The 18,712-nt window shown below is 37.0% G+C and overlaps 1 protein-coding gene across 7 annotated transcripts; it reads left to right on the plus strand.

Moving 5' to 3' along the window:
* The first annotated feature begins 27 nt into the window (after positions 1 to 27).
* CNOT8 (CCR4-NOT transcription complex subunit 8) lies at positions 28 to 18,712 on the plus strand. 7 transcript variants are annotated; one of them, XM_072630822.1, is made up of 8 exons: positions 105 to 371; positions 4,830 to 4,947; positions 5,495 to 5,646; positions 7,200 to 7,393; positions 9,758 to 9,919; positions 10,480 to 10,624; positions 15,050 to 15,160; positions 17,273 to 18,712. In XM_072630822.1, the coding sequence occupies exons 5-8, from the start codon at positions 9,765 to 9,767 to the stop codon at positions 17,420 to 17,422; spliced, it is 561 nt and encodes a 186-aa protein (XP_072486923.1). In that variant the 5' UTR covers positions 105 to 371; positions 4,830 to 4,947; positions 5,495 to 5,646; positions 7,200 to 7,393; positions 9,758 to 9,764; the 3' UTR covers positions 17,423 to 18,712. The 7 variants fall into 7 exon arrangements, with proteins under 7 accessions (XP_072486926.1, XP_072486922.1, XP_072486923.1 ...); XM_072630821.1 differs by lacking the exon at positions 5,495 to 5,646 and having other exon boundaries at positions 41 to 129; XM_072630820.1 differs by lacking the exon at positions 5,495 to 5,646.

Genomic DNA, 18,712 nt, shown 5'->3' on the forward strand with positions numbered 1-18,712 from the left:
CTCCCTCGGAGAGCACGGGCTCGGCGACCCCGCGAGAGGTCGCTGGGGCGCGCGAGGGGGCGGAGCTGACATGACCGATCAGGCGCGCTCGCGTCCAGCGTGACGCAGAGGGATCTGGGAGGAGGCGAGGTCGGAAGACTGAGCAGGCTAGAGTAGCCGGGTCAGGAAGCGTGGGTGGGTGGTGCATAAGGTCCCGGTGCTATCTCGTTGTTGCGCTCGGTGCTGGGAGCAGATCCGGGGCAAGGGCTGCCGGCGCGAGGAAGGAGGCAGGCCGGGGGCAGCCTCTTCCTCCTACGCCGCCGCCCCCCGGGGAATCTGTCCGCCTGTCTGCGCACCCCTACGTCCGCCCGCTGCGGGCCCTGCAGGCCTAGGTGAGCGGGGCCGGGTCCCCTGCGCCTGAGGAGTCTGGAAGGGAAAGTGTAAAGTTAAAGCCGGAGAGTTGGGGGAGAAGGGAGCATTCATTGTCCGGAGGAGGAACGGGGGATGAAAGTTTGAGGTGTAGACCCTGAGGAAGGAGAGCCGCCTTGTTTACGCCCCTCTCACTCTCCTTAATTGTTACCATTCTCCACCTTTTCTCCATCTACCTGCGGCCAAAGCTGAACCTTGCCGTGGAGAAGCAAGCTGGTTAGGTGCCCATGCCAGCTCTGAGAGGGGCAGGGTTGGGGCTGCCTGGCACGGAAGCGTTGGCAGAAACTTTGTGTACGTGGTGGAGAGAATACCGCGGGCGTCCCAGTAGCCCCTTCTTGTTTAACAAACATATTCAACCGGCGGATCTGTTTCTCCTCCCCCCCCCCCCCGCATTTTTTATTTAACGTCCGTATCTTGGATAGCCTTGTCCATCAGTGGATGATTCCGGAGCTTGTGGATAGTTGTTTGCGTTGTTTAACCAGTGCCCGAACATGACTCATTCCTTTCCTTCTGTAGAAGGCGCGGATGGGCTGCAGTCTGCAGTGATAGGAAAAGGACACCCTGTGGTCTTGGACCCTTTCGTGTACTTATGTACTTAAGCAATGTCTTGATGGATTTATGTTTTCTATTTTTAGGCATAGGAAGCCTTTTGAAGAATGAATTCAGTTTTTAGTAATAGGCTTAGGGTGAGACTTGATCCTTGATGTCTTTGCTTTAAGGAACCTTTTAAAACTCGCATACTACTGCATTTCATAGATGTTGGTGTAGTAAATTATTTTCTTGGGTAAGATGCAGGAAACACTAAATGTAATTAATGACTAGAGATAACATTGAAAACCTCAGAACTTTTTTTCCTGAACTGGAGTTATAAAACAATAAGGGGCTGAGAACCGCAGCTATTCCTTCTTCCCCAATGAGCAGACCCCATTGGACCCCTTTTAAGTAGGTATGTGAGAGAGCCTGGTGATGTGGCTTCAGACGAAATGCTTTCTACTCTTCCATTCTTAAGCTTCCTCCCGGATTTGAGCGTCGAAACAAAGGCATTTTTAGTTGGACTACCTTGTGTTGCCTCTGTCCTTAAGTGACTTGTTCCAGGCTGTTCCAGCTGGCCCAGACAGTAGTTTAACTGTAATCGTTGAAGTGGAGTGATTGTGTATTGTTTCAGTTACTCTGGAGAAATAAGGCAGTGGATTAGTTTCTGCAAACGTGAAACTTTAACCTTAACATAGTCCTAATACAGAGCTGGATGATTGTGATGGTAAACTCTGTATAAACTTCAGCTGTTATCAATTATTATCCTCAAACAGTTCTGTAAAATCAGGGCAGATTTTGCTACTTTATTTTTATAGTTTAGGAAATTTAAGTCTGAGAGATTGTTGATTTGCCCGAAGTTATACAGATGGTATGTAGCAAAGCTAGAATTCTAACCCAGGTCCCATCTCCAAATCCAGTGTTCTTTCGATTATGCCATAAACTACTTGTTTCATCACGAGCACTAGTTAGAATCTGAACCTCTGTGTTAATTGACCTTGATTCTAGCAATTTGGTGCATCTCTCAGCAAATCAGACTGACTCTTTTTATCTCGCTTCATTTGTTCATTCAAGCTGTCTTTATTGAGTTCATGTTTTGGTGTGGGTACTGTGTAGTACTAGTGGTATTGGCGGAGCGGCTTTACGCTAAAGGAAGTAGAAATATCACCACCCCTAAGTAAGAGTATAACTAAATGGGAAGTCAGCACCTGACCAGGGAATGATTTAAGAGTTCCTTAAGAACATACAAGTATAAGATATTGGATAGCCTGTGCATGTAAGTGTTAGAAGGTTTTGTGTGGGAAAGGGAAGGGGCTAGCTAATTAGAGTCCACTGGGGTTAATCCTTGTATTCTTGAAGATTAATCTTGAACATCCATCTGTGGTGCTTCACAATGCAAACTTTTATTCTGATTCAAATCTCTACTGGAACACCTATCTAATTTAAATTTATAGAGTAAAAAAATCTTCCTGGACTTATTTTGGGTTAGTACTAATATAAATTTGGATGTTACTAGGCTAGGGACTTTGCCTATACACTGAAAGTTCTTTATAATGCTGCACTTGGATATGTGTATAAATCAGCTTTACAATAAAATATTTTTAGTACTTCTAATAATTGAATTCTATTGTGGACCTACTTTCAGATGACTATTGCAGTATAGTGATTGCAATATGGTGAATAGTGTTAGGTGAGATAATTTTTTTTAAGTTTTACTTATGTGTTTTTACATTATAAATATTTACAGATTATCCCACTCTATTAGCTATCTCTTGTAACAAAATAAAAGTAAATTAAATAAATAGTGACCTCACCTTAAAATAAATAAATAATAAAATACGTCGGAAATTGTATCATCCCCCCATATTTTTAAGTTGTTTTTCAGTGACAAGAAATCTATCTTCTCTTCCTCCTATTCCCCCACCCCACTGGAAAAAATAAAAATTTCTTTTAATCATATGATCAAACAAAATAAATTCCCTCATCTCCATACTATATATGTGTGTGTATGTATGTGTGTGTATGTATACACACACACACACACATATATATGTATACACATATAAAGAGATATACGTATAGAGACAAACTCAATTTTTTGTACTCTAAACCCATGTCAGGAGGTAAATAGTAAGTTTTGTCATTGGTCCTCTGTTATCATGGATGATTATTGTGTTGATCATAGTTAAAGCTTCAAAGTTTTTTACAATATATAAATTCTCATTTTGCTCATTTCATTCTTCATCAGTGTATAATGATTATAATATAAATTGTTCTTCTGGTTCTTTACTTTGTATTTATATAAGTCTTTCCATCTCTTTGAAGTCATCTGTTTTCTCATTTCTTTCAGCACAGTGGTATTCTTTCACATTCATGACCACAACTTATTAAGCCATTCTGTAATTTATAGGCATCTCTTTAGTTTCCATTCTTTTTCTACAATAAATAGAGCTGGGTCTTCTTTTTTTTGATTTCTCTGGGGTAGAGGTCTAAGAGTAGTATTGTTGAGTCAAAAAGTAGGCACAGATTAGTGACTTTTGGGGCATGGTTCCAAATAGCTTCCCATAAACGCTGGACCAGTCACAGCTCCACTAAACAACAGTGTATTAGTGTGCCTGTTTTCTCATAGCTTATATGTTGAATTCTATAGTTTAAAATTCTTTTTCTCCCTCTAATAAATCTGGTTCCACAAAGCCTTTCAGTTCTGGTTTATTATTTTTGCCTTTAAACTTTTATAGTTTTATTTTTGGGTCATGTATGTTGCATACATGAATATATATGTATATGATAGTATCTTTAATGAGATATTTGTAAAGTGCTTAGCACAGTGCCTGGTACATAGCAGGTACTATGTAAAATGTTTAGTCCCTGCCTTGATGCATTTAGAAATGAAATGTTAGGCTTCAGTTTGGTTGAAGGAAGGTTCAAATGAACAATGGACAATTTTGGTGCTTAATGTTTCATCTTTTGCTTTTAGCTCTCCTTGTAAGAGAAGATGTTTTGTTAGGTGGCTCTAATTTTAGTTCACATTTGGATAGCAGGGAGATATCTTTTCTTAGCTTATCTTCATATTCCTATTATTTGATGCATGGTTTTAAAAACCATTAATTTTTTGCTCCCTTGGTGCAGCCTCTTTTGGGTTTGAATTCCTATGCCTCAATCATTTCTGGATCTATGCTAAGGTGTGTGAAATGATCCCTTTGTAAAAGATTTCTGAGTTTGGTTTCCATGGTTTAGCCATACAGGATGATGTGAGAATTGTACACACATTTGCTATTGTGGGTAACTTTTAACCATTGGTTTATGACAAGTTAGAAAGGACCAGAGAATCATTGGTTTAAGGTGATGGTTTGTTTTTTGTGGGGCCGGGGCCCCACAAAGTGGGTTTAAGGAGCCAGTTTAGTTTAGAAAACTTTATGTGGTATTTTTCTTGACAACAGTGATTAACATCCTTGTTTTTATCAGATTGAGGACATGTGTAATCTTATGTTTTGACTTAAATCAGTAAAGCACAGAGGAACATGTCTTATTTTAACTTTTTCTGTATGCTGTCTTAATATTTTGGACTATCTGATGACAGACTATGTTTTTTTTTAGGAACTAGCTTAGTGAAATTTGGCAAGGCTTGTTACTAGGTTGATAATAGGGGTGATGAGTGTTTTAGCCATAGCAGCTCTTGAAGAACATCTACTGAAGCATAATGGGGCTGTGATCTGGCATTGTTAGAGGAGTTGTAGCCACAAAATGAAATTATAGATCCTTGAAGCAGTGAAGTATATATAAACTCACCATTTTAGAGCGTATGTTTTTGTATTTAGATCAGAACTACAGCTCTCTGGCTTGTCCTATCATCCAGTCTTAGCTGAAGGTGTCTTCTTGGGTTTCTTCAGGATGCCTGCAGCACTTGTGGAGAACAGCCAGGTTATCTGTGAAGTCTGGGCCAGCAACCTAGAAGAAGAGATGAGGAAGATCCGAGAAATTGTGCTCAGTTACAGTTATATTGCTATGGTAAATGTGCTGCACTGTACTTGAATTATCTTTAGTTACGGAAATGAGGAAAATCAGATTTACTGTTATAGTTAGTAAATTTTACTGACCAGGGATTGATAAAACTACAGCCTTGGTAGCCCACTGCCTATTTTTATAGTCTGAGAATGGTTTTTACATTTTTAAATGCAGTAAAATTTATTTTAAAAGGTAAAAACCATTCTTAGCTGGCTATACAAAAACTGGCAGTGAACCCATTTGTCCAGATTGCTGTAGTTTGTTGAACCCTGCACAATATAAGCAAGGTATATGAAACTAGATGGCAAATTGTGCTGCTTTTATGAAACACATCAATTTAGCAGCCAGGAGTGCAGCAGGCTATGGCAAGTATATAGCCTCCTGTTTTGTCTCCTGCCTGGACTGCTTGTAATAACTCCCTGACTGACATTACTTTCTCTAGGGTCTCCTGTTCATTGTGTCCTACACATGCTCTCAGATTAAATTTTCTAAACACTGCTTTCATTCCCCAGTTTACAACTCTCAGTAACAATAGCTCCCATTTCTATAGTTATTTCTTCACAGTTTACAAAGTGCTTTCCCTACAACGACCCTGTGACACAAGTAGTACCAGTATTATTATCCCCATTTTACTGAGGAGGAAGCAGGCTTTTGATCAAATCGTGACTTGCCCAGGATCACAAAACTAATTAAGAGGCGGAGGTAAGACTTGAACTCAGGTCTTATATATCCATTGTTATTTCCACTACACAATTCTGCTTCTCCCTCAGGGACTTCTCATTACCAATAGGAATTAAAACCATACTCCTTTATATTAAAAACTACTTCATAGGTTGGCACCAACTTACTTCTAGACTTACTCCCCATGACTCTGTAAATTTTCACCTGGCTAAATTGGTTCTGTTTACTGTCCCCATAAAAACACCTTGTATTTTTCTAGTTTCCATTCCTTTTCTGATGCAGCTTTCCTGACCTGGAATACATTTAGCTTTATTGTGTGGTGTTTTTTTGGTGGTGTTGATCTATATCCACTATATCCATTCCTGAGTGATAGCTTTATATTTCCTCTTGTCCTTTCGACTAAATGTAAATTCAGAATGTTCAAAACTGAATTTATTGTCTTTTCTACAAAGTCTGTTTCTCCTTTTCCACTTGGCACTATCATCCACCTAATTTCTTAAGCTCTCATGTTTTCTTCTTTTGGTCATTCCCTCACATCTACTCAAATGTCAAGTTACAAAAAAATGCTTCCTGTAATATTTCTTTTATCTATTGCTTCCTTTGAACTTTTCCTGCCACCACCCTAGTTCTAATCCTTTTCACTTTTCATTTGAATTATAGTTGTGGCTTCTTGCCTTCTGTATCTTCTTTTTCTATCTATCCTTCGTATAGCCACATGAAATAATCTCTCACAATAGTCTTCCTAAAGCAGAAGTTTGACCAAGTCACTCCTATGCTCAAAAGCATGCAGAGGTTTCATATTACCTCTAGGTAAGGTACAAGCACCTATTCCTGTCATTTTGTCCTGTACTCTTCTGCCTCGTGTTCAAGCAGACCAACAATCTTTTTTTTCCCTCTTAAATCTGAAATTCCCTCCTAATATATTTTAAAAAATATTGTCTTTGATTTTTCCCTCCCTTTCCCACCCTTACCTCTTCTTCCCCACTTCGCTCTCAAGGTTCCTTTATCACATTTTATCTTTGTTGAATGTAAGCAGTCTCATTTTTTGTCTTTGTATCTCTAGTGTCCTGCTGTTCCTTAGCAGGCACTTGAGTTTGTGTTTAAATTTGTTGCCAAATAGGATCGTAGATTTAGAACTTACAGGGGCCTTTGTAAGTCTTCTAGTCTAGTTCCCTTATTTCTGAGATGAATATGAGGCACAGAGAACTTAGGTAACTTGTACAGAGTCAGAAGTATATTGAACACAGGTTCTGAGTCCAGGTCCAGTGCTTTTCCCCCTCTAACTAGACACCCAAATTCTGTGCATGTATAGTGGGTGTCTAGTCATTTCTGCCCACTTTTAGTATCGGAACTGTTTCACAATTTCTTGGAATCCTATAATAGACAAGGACTCTAGATTTGATGATGATGTTGATGCTTTATTTTAAGTGGTATTAGGTTGTCTAGTTAAAAGATTTCTTTATAAACTGAGGTCACAGTTTTATAAACCCTTGGGGAGATGGATAAATTATCAGTTTAGTAGCCTTTCATTCACAGAACTTTCCACTGAGAAATGCATTTCCCATCTCCTTTAGGACACAGAATTTCCAGGTGTTGTAGTGAGACCAATTGGGGAATTTCGAAGCTCCATAGACTACCAGTATCAGCTTCTTCGGTGTAATGTTGACCTCCTTAAAATTATACAGCTGGGCCTCACATTCACAAATGAGAAAGGAGAATATCCTTCTGGCATCAACACCTGGCAGTTCAATTTCAAATTCAATCTTACGTAAGTTGTCTGTGCTTTTTTTTTCTCAGCATATTTGTGATTGCTAGTGATTTTATTAGGTTCTTTCTTGATTTTTGAGCCAGTTTTTTATTTTGAACTTCATATAATTTATTGAATGTAACATTTGAACTTAAAATATTCTTGGACTTACAGGGATCAGTATTAAAATCTTAACACTTCCAGAAACCATGAATTTGTTGGTGTGGGTTGTTCTTTCTACCAGTGCCAGATTATAACTTTGTATCCTTTAGTGTAAATGATCTTCATGAATTGTGCAGCCACAAAATTCATTATCTTGCAACCAACCTGATTTCTCTGGATTTAGGATGATACTTGAATAATAATAATACGTGAATACCATACGTACTGTTTGTCATTGGGCTGGTACTTGAAACCTTTCCAGAGAGGTAAAGCATGATAGAGCTTGTGCTCTGCTAGCATATTCTTTGAAGTCCCACGTTTATCTATGTGCCAGGATGAAGTGGTAGAGTAGTAGGCCTGCATAGAGGAACTTTTTTTCATCATATTTTTTCCATTCTTGATATTTAATTTCACTGTATTCTATTGTTTGAACCATTCCTTAACCATGACAGATAAAGGGGTATAGAGCCTCAGAAAAGGCTGAAATTATGACTTCTTTCCTAGGAAATTTACGATTCAGTTTTTAAAAGTAGACAACTTGACAGATTATTGAAATAGTCTGGTTTATTTTAGAGGGACATTAGGATCATAGTCTTATTCAAAGCTATATTATTGAAATGGGGAAAAGGACTTGATGAATAAGTTCTTAAAAGCACTTGGTGGTTTCCTTGAAGATGAAGAGGATTTTGAATAACTTAGGGATAAAAAGGTTATAATTTTCTGACAAGTTGAAAATTGTAAAGAGAAAAAGAGAGTAGAATTTGTGTTTTAACAGTTACTTAAATAAGATTGTAGAGTTTAGAGCTGGAAAGGGGGTTTAGAGATTTGGAGCTAGAAGAGACTTCAGAGGTCTTCCAGCACACAGTTGTCAAACTCATGCAAAATCCCTTGATTTTGCCAGAATGAGATTTTAAATGTAATTGGGAAATTTGGACAAAATAAATAAAAATAGAGTACAATATAGATAATCTAATTTGTGGTTTTCTAAGTCAATATACACCTGCAGAGATCTGTTTCTATTTGTTTGATACCACTCATCTAGTCCAGCACCCTCCCATTTTTCAAACGTATATACTAAAATCTACCTGGGTTAAATGACTTTTGTCCAATTTTGTGTAGGTGCTGATACAGCTAGGATACGAACCCAAATCTCCTGAATCCAAATCCAGTGCTTTTTCCATTACAACACAGCTACATTGGTGGAACAACTGATTGCAGTGCAGTATTAATTTTAGGTAGATGAGGGGAAAACTATAAATCCTTTTTGTAGTATCCATGGTTAATCTGAAGACTTTATTTTTTTGTTAGTCTAGTCTGAGGTTTTGTTTTTTTTCTTTTTTTGAGGGGTCAACAATCACTTTAATCAAACACATATATCATTCGTTTAGTTCACAGGAAAAAGTCAGCACTCTGAACTTCAGAGGAAAAACAAACAGAGAAATAAAAATCAACAGATGGGGCTTTCAACTGTCTGACCATAAACAATACATACATCACATATCAACAGACAGATCCAAATGTCTGACCATTACATACATACATAGTTACCAGAGAGAGAAGCACCAACATCTGGGTTTTCCAAGCTGGGAGGCTCTTAGTGGCTGCCCAGAGTCTCATCTGGCCAAATAAACATTTCCAATGAGTAAGCCCCCTAGTCTGAATTTTAAAGGCAGTATGGCATAATGGTCAGTGAACTTACTAAACCCTGGCAAGATCTTAATTCTGATCTTTCTGATCCATATATTGACTGTGACCTTGGGCCAGTTAACCTCTGCTACCCCACAGCCACTCTCCAAGACTATAAATTGAAGAGCAGGTGCTGATTCATATAGGTAGAGGGAATTTTCTTTCTAGGAGTTCCCTGTACCAGTGTATTCTGAGGTCCAATGTAAATCTGAGTGTAAGTATACGAACTTAATAAAAGGAAGAGGGTAGTATATTGGAGTGAGAGTCAGAAACTTAATTCCATGGCTTATTTCATGACTGCTCTATCTAGATTAACAAACTGTTTCTGAAGTATATTTTTTGTCTTAGAGAGAATTATTGTTATGTACTTCAGGACTGTTGGGGTTGATTTCACCTTTAAAAAAACACAAGTACCCCAAAGCAGCCTTCCAGAAATCATTTTAGAAAAAATTTCTTCTGTACATGTGATACTGTTGATGTTTTAAAATTACAACTGTAATGTTACATCTCTTATAAGTGAATGCCTTACTTTTTTAGAGAGGACATGTATTCCCAGGACTCCATAGATCTCCTTGCTAACTCAGGGTTACAGTTCCATAAGCATGAAGAGGAAGGTATTGACACTTTGCACTTCGCAGAACTGCTCATGACCTCAGGGGTGGTTCTCTCTGACAGTGTCAAATGGCTTTCATTTCACAGGTTAGTCCTAAAAAGTCTAAATAACGAGCTCACTAAGTCTTAGCATAATAGTGAATTTGACTTGCGGTGTTCTTTATTTCAGTCAGCAGTAACAATGATTAGAATATTGACTTGTTGCATATTATAGACTATTGTGTTTAAAGAAAAAACTGGGCCGATGATAGGTGATTTCCCAAGACATTTGGTAATCATCAGTTTGTAGAATTCTAGGGTAGTGAGAAAGTCAGGGCATTGCCATGTTAAGGTAGCACATTATGTCTTGTTTGCCATTATGCTAATTGAACGGTGAAGTTCTTTGTCCCTTTGTTAGAGGGTATTTTTTAATTTTACATAAAATCTAGATTTAGACATGTTTTAGTATTTTGCTGTAATTTTATCTGATGATCTATTATGTGAATACTCACTTTTGAGTTCAGTTAGTTTAACTGAAAACATTGGAAACTTTTGGAAATTTGGAAAAATAGGTCTTAGCTTTTTATATTATAAATTGTGAGAGGCAGAGTAGCAGGTTGTGATCTCTGCTATTTGTTTAACTTCAATGATTGATTCCTTCCATATAGTGGTTATGATTTTGGCTACATGGTAAAGCTGTTAACTGATTCCCGATTACCAGAAGAAGAGCACGAATTCTTCCATATTTTGAACCTCTTCTTCCCATCTATCTATGATGTGAAATACTTGATGAAGAGTTGTAAAAACCTTAAGGTAAAAGTGATTTTTCATAATATCAATAGTAGCTGAGTAACACCAGCTACTATTTACTCACAAAAGTATAAAGTATCATGTCTAAAGGTAGCTGATAGCTAGACTAGGAAAGGATAGTTAAAATATTTGTAAAGTAGCCTTTACTTGGCACTTGAGAACACTAATTAACAATAACTCATTTCTGTACTTCTTTATAATTTATAAAGCATCTTTCCTTAGAGTACCCTTTGAGGTATATATTACAAGTTATTATTTTCATTTTGCAAATGAAAAAAGTGATTCTCAGAGGTGGAATAAGAACCCAGGTCTTTCAGACCATTGCTTTTCTAATTATTAGTTTAACTCTTTAAACAGCTTAGAAAACAGCATTGGCATCTGGTAAATTACCATTATAGGGGACAGTTCCATAGGAATTATAAATGAGCTGTGAACCAAATGATTACCCCCTGGTGGAGTTTCATGATATTGCTGTAGGGTGTGGTTATAACTTGATGCCATATAATAACCTCAGGCCCTCATCACTGTTCTGTAGTCCTACTCTCATTTATTTCTTTCATTTTATATAGTAACTGTTTCAAACTTTTTTCTTTCTTCAGATCCCTATTTCCCTGTTCCCCACATACATAAAGCACATGCTTTATCCTTTTACTTCTCTAGTAAGATTGAAGTCATCCCATTTGAGCCCCCCTTCAGCCTTCATAACACTTCCTACCATAATTTCCCATTCTTTTCTTTCCTCCTGTCTCAAAGGAGGTATCCTTACTCCTTATTAAGTCAATTACTCTATGTATATCCTTGAACTTGTCCCCTTCTGCTTTCTCCAAGTATCTGCTTAAGCAATAATGTCTCATGCATCTTTAATTTTTTTCCTTATCACTGACTTCTGTTTGTTTGTAAAAATGCTAATCTCAATCCTTAAAAAAAGAAATTCCCTTAATTTTCCTGTATAACTCCTGTTCAGTAGCTAGCTTCTGCACTTTGACAGCTAAACTTAACACAAATAAACAAAGTCAAGTTTTCTATATCCAGTGTATCTATTCCTGATCATCAAATATTCATCAGCTTATTGTACTCACTCTTCCTATTACCTTACTGAAGTTATTTGGCAGCCACTGTTGACCTTTTAATGATCGAATCTAGTGACTCTTTTTCAGTCCTGTAGAAGAAAACAATTTATACAAAACCTTTTCAGAGACAATTTTTAAAAATGCAATCATTTCTGCTTGGAGAGAGGTTAGATGAATTTCCGTGCTAAATCAGAGTACCCTCTCTTCCCCAAGCAACCTCCAACTTATATGTTGCATTTTTACATTACATAATACATTTTACAGTTACAAATTACATATAAATTGTGAAACATAAGATGAAACTCGACAGCAAAGTAAAACAAAGATATATAGTTTACACTTAGTAAGGGTTTTGATTGACTAAATGAAACAATATTGGCACACCCTTGGAGGAAATATCTTCTTGAAACAATTGCTCTCCCTTCAACTATTCCCACTAAGGATTCCCTTTTCATTCTGCTCAAAGGAGAACAAAAAAGATAAATGCTCTTGGTTGAATTAAGCAAAAAAGACATGAAACAACAAAATAAAATTTAGTTTGGTCACCATAAACAAGACTGATTTCTCTAATGATCTTATTTTCCCAAAATGGATTCAGGATTGTTGTCAAGTGACACTAAGGACTTCAGATTAAGAAAAGACATTGTTATAATATTATTTAATATTTTTCTTCAGCTTTTAAAATTCTGAATTTAAATACCAAAAAAGATCATTTCTATATGCAAAAAGAGAAGATTCTACATGAAATTTAATTTTCATTTCACACTGCTTGCTTTAAAAAAAGTATATAGTCACATTTTAAAAAATTGTCCTGCTTGTATGTGCTTCCTTCTGCATTTAAAAAAAAGGCAAATGACCCTTTTCTTTTTGGTATTGCTATTGCCACTTCTTCTTCCCCAGTTAACCCAGATAGAGAAAGAAAGAAGGAAAACCCTTTACTCCCTTTTTTTAAACAAGTATTTTGAAGAATCCACACAGTGGCCATGTCCAAAAATCTGTATCTGTCACTTCTCTGTTTAGAGGTGGGTAACATGCTTCAATATAGGTTCTTTGGAAGCATGGTTAGTGGACACATGGAAGTTTTTCAGGTTGTTTTTCTTTAGTCTTGTTCTTGTATAAATTCTTCTTCTGGTTTTGCTCACTTCCTCTGTATCTGTTCATTAAATTACTCAGCATTCTTCGAAATCATCTCTTTTGTTTGTACATTAATTTTGTTACATTCATGTACCTTTAGGATGCGGAAGTCTGTTTTGCTTGTTCTCCTCCCCAGTGTTATTTTTCTTTTTCTCCCCCATCCTGTTTACCTGTTGGAAGTATTTCTAACTCAAACTCTTTCGTATGTTCAACCCTTCTTTGTTCATTTTAGATAAGAGTGAGATTCATCCATTGTTGACTTCCTCACCCCTTTTTCAAGTTTTTATAACTTTTCTCCTATACCCAGTTATGAATATTAGCAATTTCACTCCCTTCTTCCTCCTTTCTTTACCGATATATTCCTTTTATGTTTCCTTCTCTTTCCTCTCTTAAAATTCTCAAAACAGAACCATTCTGTCCCCAAGATTTCTGTTTTCCTTATTCAGCTCACTCAGTATCATTTGAAGATGTATCGTTCTAAAGATACATCTGAAGATGTTTCGTTGTTTCTTCTATTAGAATATTAGCATTTGATTATTGTACAGCCTTTTCCAATTGCTCGGATAAATTTACTTTTCTAAGTTTATCTTGACTCTTCTGTGGCAGTCTTTTCATCAGAAATGCTAAGTCCCCTGTTTTTTAAAGTCCCCTATCCATTTATTTCCCTATAGGGTTAGGGCCAGCCTTTCAGGATAATTTTTTTGACACTTGCTAGTTACTTTCACTTTTTCATTTATCTATATTTATTTATTTAATATGTTTTTTATTGATATCTTCTTTTTCTTACGTAAGAAGTATCGGTCTTGAGGCCCCCAGCTCAGAACTTCACAGTGTGCTCCATGCAGATTAAAATTGGGAAATGTTTACAAAATAAGTAAAAATACAGCATAACCTAGTGTGTATGGTTTTCTGAGTCAATATGTAGCCTGCGGGGATCCCTTTCTATTTAATACCCCTGTCTACATTGTCATAGTTGGATTCCTCCACCTTCCCAGAGAGCTATTCTATATAACAAATAGTAATTTTTAAAGAGGGAAAAAACCTGGCACAACTAATTGATAACATTGAAAAAAGTCTGAAAACATGTACAGTGTGTAAAACATGGACCTCCCACCTCTACAGAAAGGGGGGTGGATTGAGGGTGTTTTCTCATATTCTTTATTTGAGTCCTCTTTGATCTCTATGATTTTGTTACATTCACTTCTGATTTTTTTTAGTGTGTAATTAGTTGTTTTTTCCATTTGCATTGTTGTGCAGGATAATTTTTATTCTTGGTTTTAAGCCTCTTGCAGGGTTTCCTTTTATGTAAGTGGAAGCTGTCAGGTCTTCTGTTATCCTGACTGGTTTCTTGCTACTTGAATTACTTCTTTCTAGGTGCTTGCAATGTTTTTCTTTAATGTGAGAACTCTGGATTTTGGATATGACATTCCTGGGGTTTTCCCTTTTTTTTTCCCCAGGAGGGCAGGGCATCAGTACATTTTCTCATTCTTTTACTTCGGTCTCTGATGTAATAGATCTCAACAGTCTTTATGTATGATTTCTTGAAATACAGTGTCCAAACTTATTGTCATCTGTGCCTATATGTTGTTTTGAAGTGAATCTCAGAGATGAGTTGTTTTTGCATTTCTCTAATTATTAGTGATTGGGAACATTTTTTCATATTGCTGTGATTTGACTGTTTATTGGAGTGTTTTTTGCTTTATACCTTGATGTCATCATTTGCACAGGTAGTAGACATCTTTCCATTTAAATTTTTGTCAGAGCATTCTTTTCTTTTATATCATGCATTAAAGCCTTGGGCAGTAAAATTAAGGGTAGGGGGACTGGTGAGATGTATTGATATTAATTTTAACCTGGCTGTCTTTGGAACCACTTGCTTCTTTCACCCTAATCTCTATGTTCCATAAAGTTTGATGTTGAGATACTGATTAGTTTGTATTGTTTTTATGCTAGTATCTTTAGCAGTCTGAATTTTAGGTTAAGAAGGGCTCTACTAGGCAGGCAAAGTAACTACATAAAGAGAGAAGAAAAGGATGGAACATAATACTGTTTTGGGAAGAAAAGAGCTTTAATAACTTTGGGAAGGAGATGCCCCCTGGGGCAAAGCCAAGGACAGATCAAAGGTTAGACAGGTTCCAAATCTGTGTTTTTCAAAGAATAGAATTAGTTTATTCAGATATAAAAGATTTGATTCTATAATATGTTTTTCTTCTTCCAACCACAGGGAGGTCTTCAGGAAGTTGCTGATCAGTTGGATTTGCAACGAATTGGCAGGCAACACCAGGCAGGGTCAGACTCACTGCTCACTGGAATGGCATTCTTCAGGATGAAAGAGGTGGGGCTCTGCTCAGGTGACCAATGCTGCCCTCACAAACTTCTGATGAGGATTTTGGTGAATTGTTTCAGTTGTGTCTGACTCTCTGTGACCCCATTTGGGGTTTTCTTCGCAAGGATACTAGAATGGTTTGCTGTTTCCTTCTCTGGTTCATTTTTACAGGGGAAGAGCTGAGGCAGCTGAGGTTAAGTGACTTGCTCAGGGTCTCCTAGCTAGTATGTGTCTGAGACCAGATTTGAATTCGCAGAGAGGAGTCTTCCTGACTTCTGGCCTGGCACTTTTTCCATTTTGCCCATATCTGTATGGTTGCCCTGATGATGATTATAAAAGTTAAAAAAAAGTCAGATACAAAATACCACCCAGCTTTTAAAAAATAAGATGGAACCAAAAGAATTAACAAACAACAAGTAAATGATAGTCTTTTATGTTTCTTTCTAGGCCTGTTCGAAGTTTAAAGGGGTCATGATTATTGACATTCATGGTTTCCATTAGAACTTGAAGGCAGTTTGGGAATAATAGTAAGAGTAATAACGTTTCACATTTTGCCTAATTTTTCGTATTTCACGTTGCTATAGTCTTTTTTAGCTTTATAAAGCACTTTTCCCAACAACCATGTGATGTTGATGGTTCAAATATATATTCCCACTTTACAGGGTAGAAACTAAATTTCAGAGAAGTATCTTGTCCTCAGTCTTAGGAATGGGAAGTGAGAGTGATAAGATGTGATTTTTTTTTTCCAAGTTTTTTTCTCCATAACAAGATATTCTGGAACTCAAATAGTTTATTTCAGTCTGAGGGACAAATGAACCATATAACATTGTGATGGCAGCCCCAGTGTTTTTTACTGTGAAAATTGTAGATGGTTAGACAAGTTGTAATCCATTCAGTGTTTTGCTTCTTTCCTAAGACTGCCAAAAGAAACTGATTGCTGTGATTTAAAAAAAAAAAATCTCTTAGATCACCAGCTTTTTTATTTATGCAGAAACCTTTTAATTGCAAAATATATTGAGAGTCCTCTGCAACCACATAATTAAGAACCTGAAAATAGCTTGGAACCCCCAGTTTAGGTTCCTTATTTATCTACTCTCAATTATTTTTTGAAGTAGAAGCTGAGAAAGTTAGAGCTGGAAAAGACTAGATATAATCTAGTCCAACCCCATTTTACAAATGGAAAACGTGTGGTAAGATGATTCATCTAAGATCTCAGTCTGAGGTGGCCTAGAATATAGAAGTCTTGATTCTCCAGCAAAATATTCTTTCTTCTAAACCACATTGCTTTCTGAAGTGTTGGTATTTACCTTGGAAATTGAAATGTTAATGACATTGATGCCTTTGAGGCATTGACTTTATGACCTGTTAGGGAAGCGATGCCTCATGTGTTACATTAAGTCAGAAGTGGATGCTACTGAGCTACAAGTACGACAAAGGGGATAAGAGGAGAGGTGGAAAAAGTCTGGTGGGAATAAGTAACATCTGTTTGCGAAGTTTGCAAAAGTTTTTTACATATATTATCTTGTTTGATCCTTACAAGAATGCTGTGAGTATAAAGGACTCACTTTAGTAATAGGAATATAGCACCCCCTTTTTTCCAATGAAGCACCTGAAGCTTAGAGAGACTTTGAAGTAATGTGTTTCTGAGCTTCTCCCAGCCCTGAGACATTCCAGTTAGGAAGAGTTACTAGAAAACATGATGTACTGCAAAGAGCCCTGGCGATAAGAGGTGAAACTCTGTGTCAAGCTTACCACATCATTTCTCTAGAATGATGATTCTATGTCCACCCCCCTTCTTTAGAGTTGTTTTGTGCAGATGTTTTGTAAACAAAATATTTTCAAACTCTGCAGAAGCTTTTTTTAGTTAGGAAGCAGTTTTACTCAATGAAGTGAATATTAAAGGAATGGAAAGTTCCTAAGGGTGTATATATGGATATTTGAAATTATTCAGAGGGATTGAAATTATTCAGAGTTGTGGGCCATTGTGCTTTAGCCGTATGCTGACATCAGGTTTGCAATGTTGTGAGGAATATAAGAATGGTGGGTGGTAGAGTGCTTTATTCTTTTAAAAGGCACTGTCTTACTATAATTCTCATAATGGTCTTTTTGTCCTTTCTCCAGTTATTTTTTGAGGACAGTATTGATGATGCTAAGTACTGTGGACGGCTCTACGGCCTTGGCACAGGAGTGGCACAGAAACAGAATGAGGACGTGGACTCCGCTCAGGAGAAAATGAGCATACTGGCTATTATTAATAACATGCAACAGTGATGACACGGTATTGCTCTGCAGGATGGGCCCAATTCAGTACTGGTGCTTGCTGTCCTGACTGGTCTCTGTATGTGTGTATCTCTCTCTCTCCTTTCCCCACAGAAAGAGCTTCTGTTGAGTGAATTGTTCCCATAGTCTGCATTGAGCAGAAGGACTTTTGTTTTACTGAAGACAAGTGATGTCTTCATTTTAGATCAGATGAAAGTTCACTCTGAATTTGTAAACAAGTCTTCCCCCAGTCCTCATCCCTAATCCTTTCCTTTCCACTTGTCATCTATCACCAGCATCTATGGCTCACTCAACACCTTTTTAATATCAGGGACAAGTCAGAAACAAACAAGTAAAATGTATATAACTCTTAACTGTTGTCACTCTTTTCATTTTAAAATTTGTTGCTAATCTCTGAGAATGAAGACTTACCTCTGATACTCAGCTGAGCTGAGAGCGGCCAGTGAAAACAGAACAAGATGGTGTACTTGTGGACTGGTTCGTAAATGCTTGGTTTTTAAAATTCTGCTTGCTCACTGCTAGAATGGAAACTTTTATCTTCTTAAAAGTAAAAAATTCTACCCTTCAGTTACGGCAATCTCTATAACTCAGTATCTGGCCATTCTAAGATGTCTTAAGTGCATTATTCCATCATGCCAGAGATTTGCTGTATCAAGTGTGCTTCATCTTTTTAGGTATTACTTTGATAAAACATCTTGTACTAGATGGAGAGAAAAGTCTCCCAATTTCTATTTCCTAAACAGTAACTTTGGACCAAGTCTTCCATTTCAGGAAAGTAATTTCAGATGGGCATTCGGGATTCTATCACTTCTCTTCCTATTCGTTCTCCCTTATTTCTTCTTTTCAGTGAGTCTGAGGATAAGGTGACGAGCTAGATTAATGTGAACATAGAGGTTAAATGTAAGAAGGGCAGCAAAGGGATTCAGTTTTTGTTTATTGGAGTTCTCTTGAAAGTGATATTCCCACATATGGGGTGTAAAGCTCAGGACAATCACTTTTCTTTTTGTGGTAAAGTCTAGTCATTCAAGAATTAAGTTTTCTATTTCTTGAATGACTGCAGTGTGGGCTCTTTGAAGATCAAAATCCCTCTTGTACTGGAAGGAATGAAAATGGTTGGTTACTCACTGAAGTAGATAGCCTTGAATTTTAACAAACTTATGGAACATGATTCAATTTGTGATACTTTAAACATGTCTTAGGTATTATAAAAGCTGGTATTTAAAATGATTGTAAATATTTGTTTTTAATTTTGTAAAATAAAAACTTTTTTAACCACTGGTA

Source organism: Notamacropus eugenii, chromosome 1 (assembly GCF_028372415.1).
Source record: "Notamacropus eugenii isolate mMacEug1 chromosome 1, mMacEug1.pri_v2, whole genome shotgun sequence".
NCBI classification, from domain to species: domain Eukaryota; kingdom Metazoa; phylum Chordata; class Mammalia; order Diprotodontia; family Macropodidae; genus Notamacropus; species Notamacropus eugenii.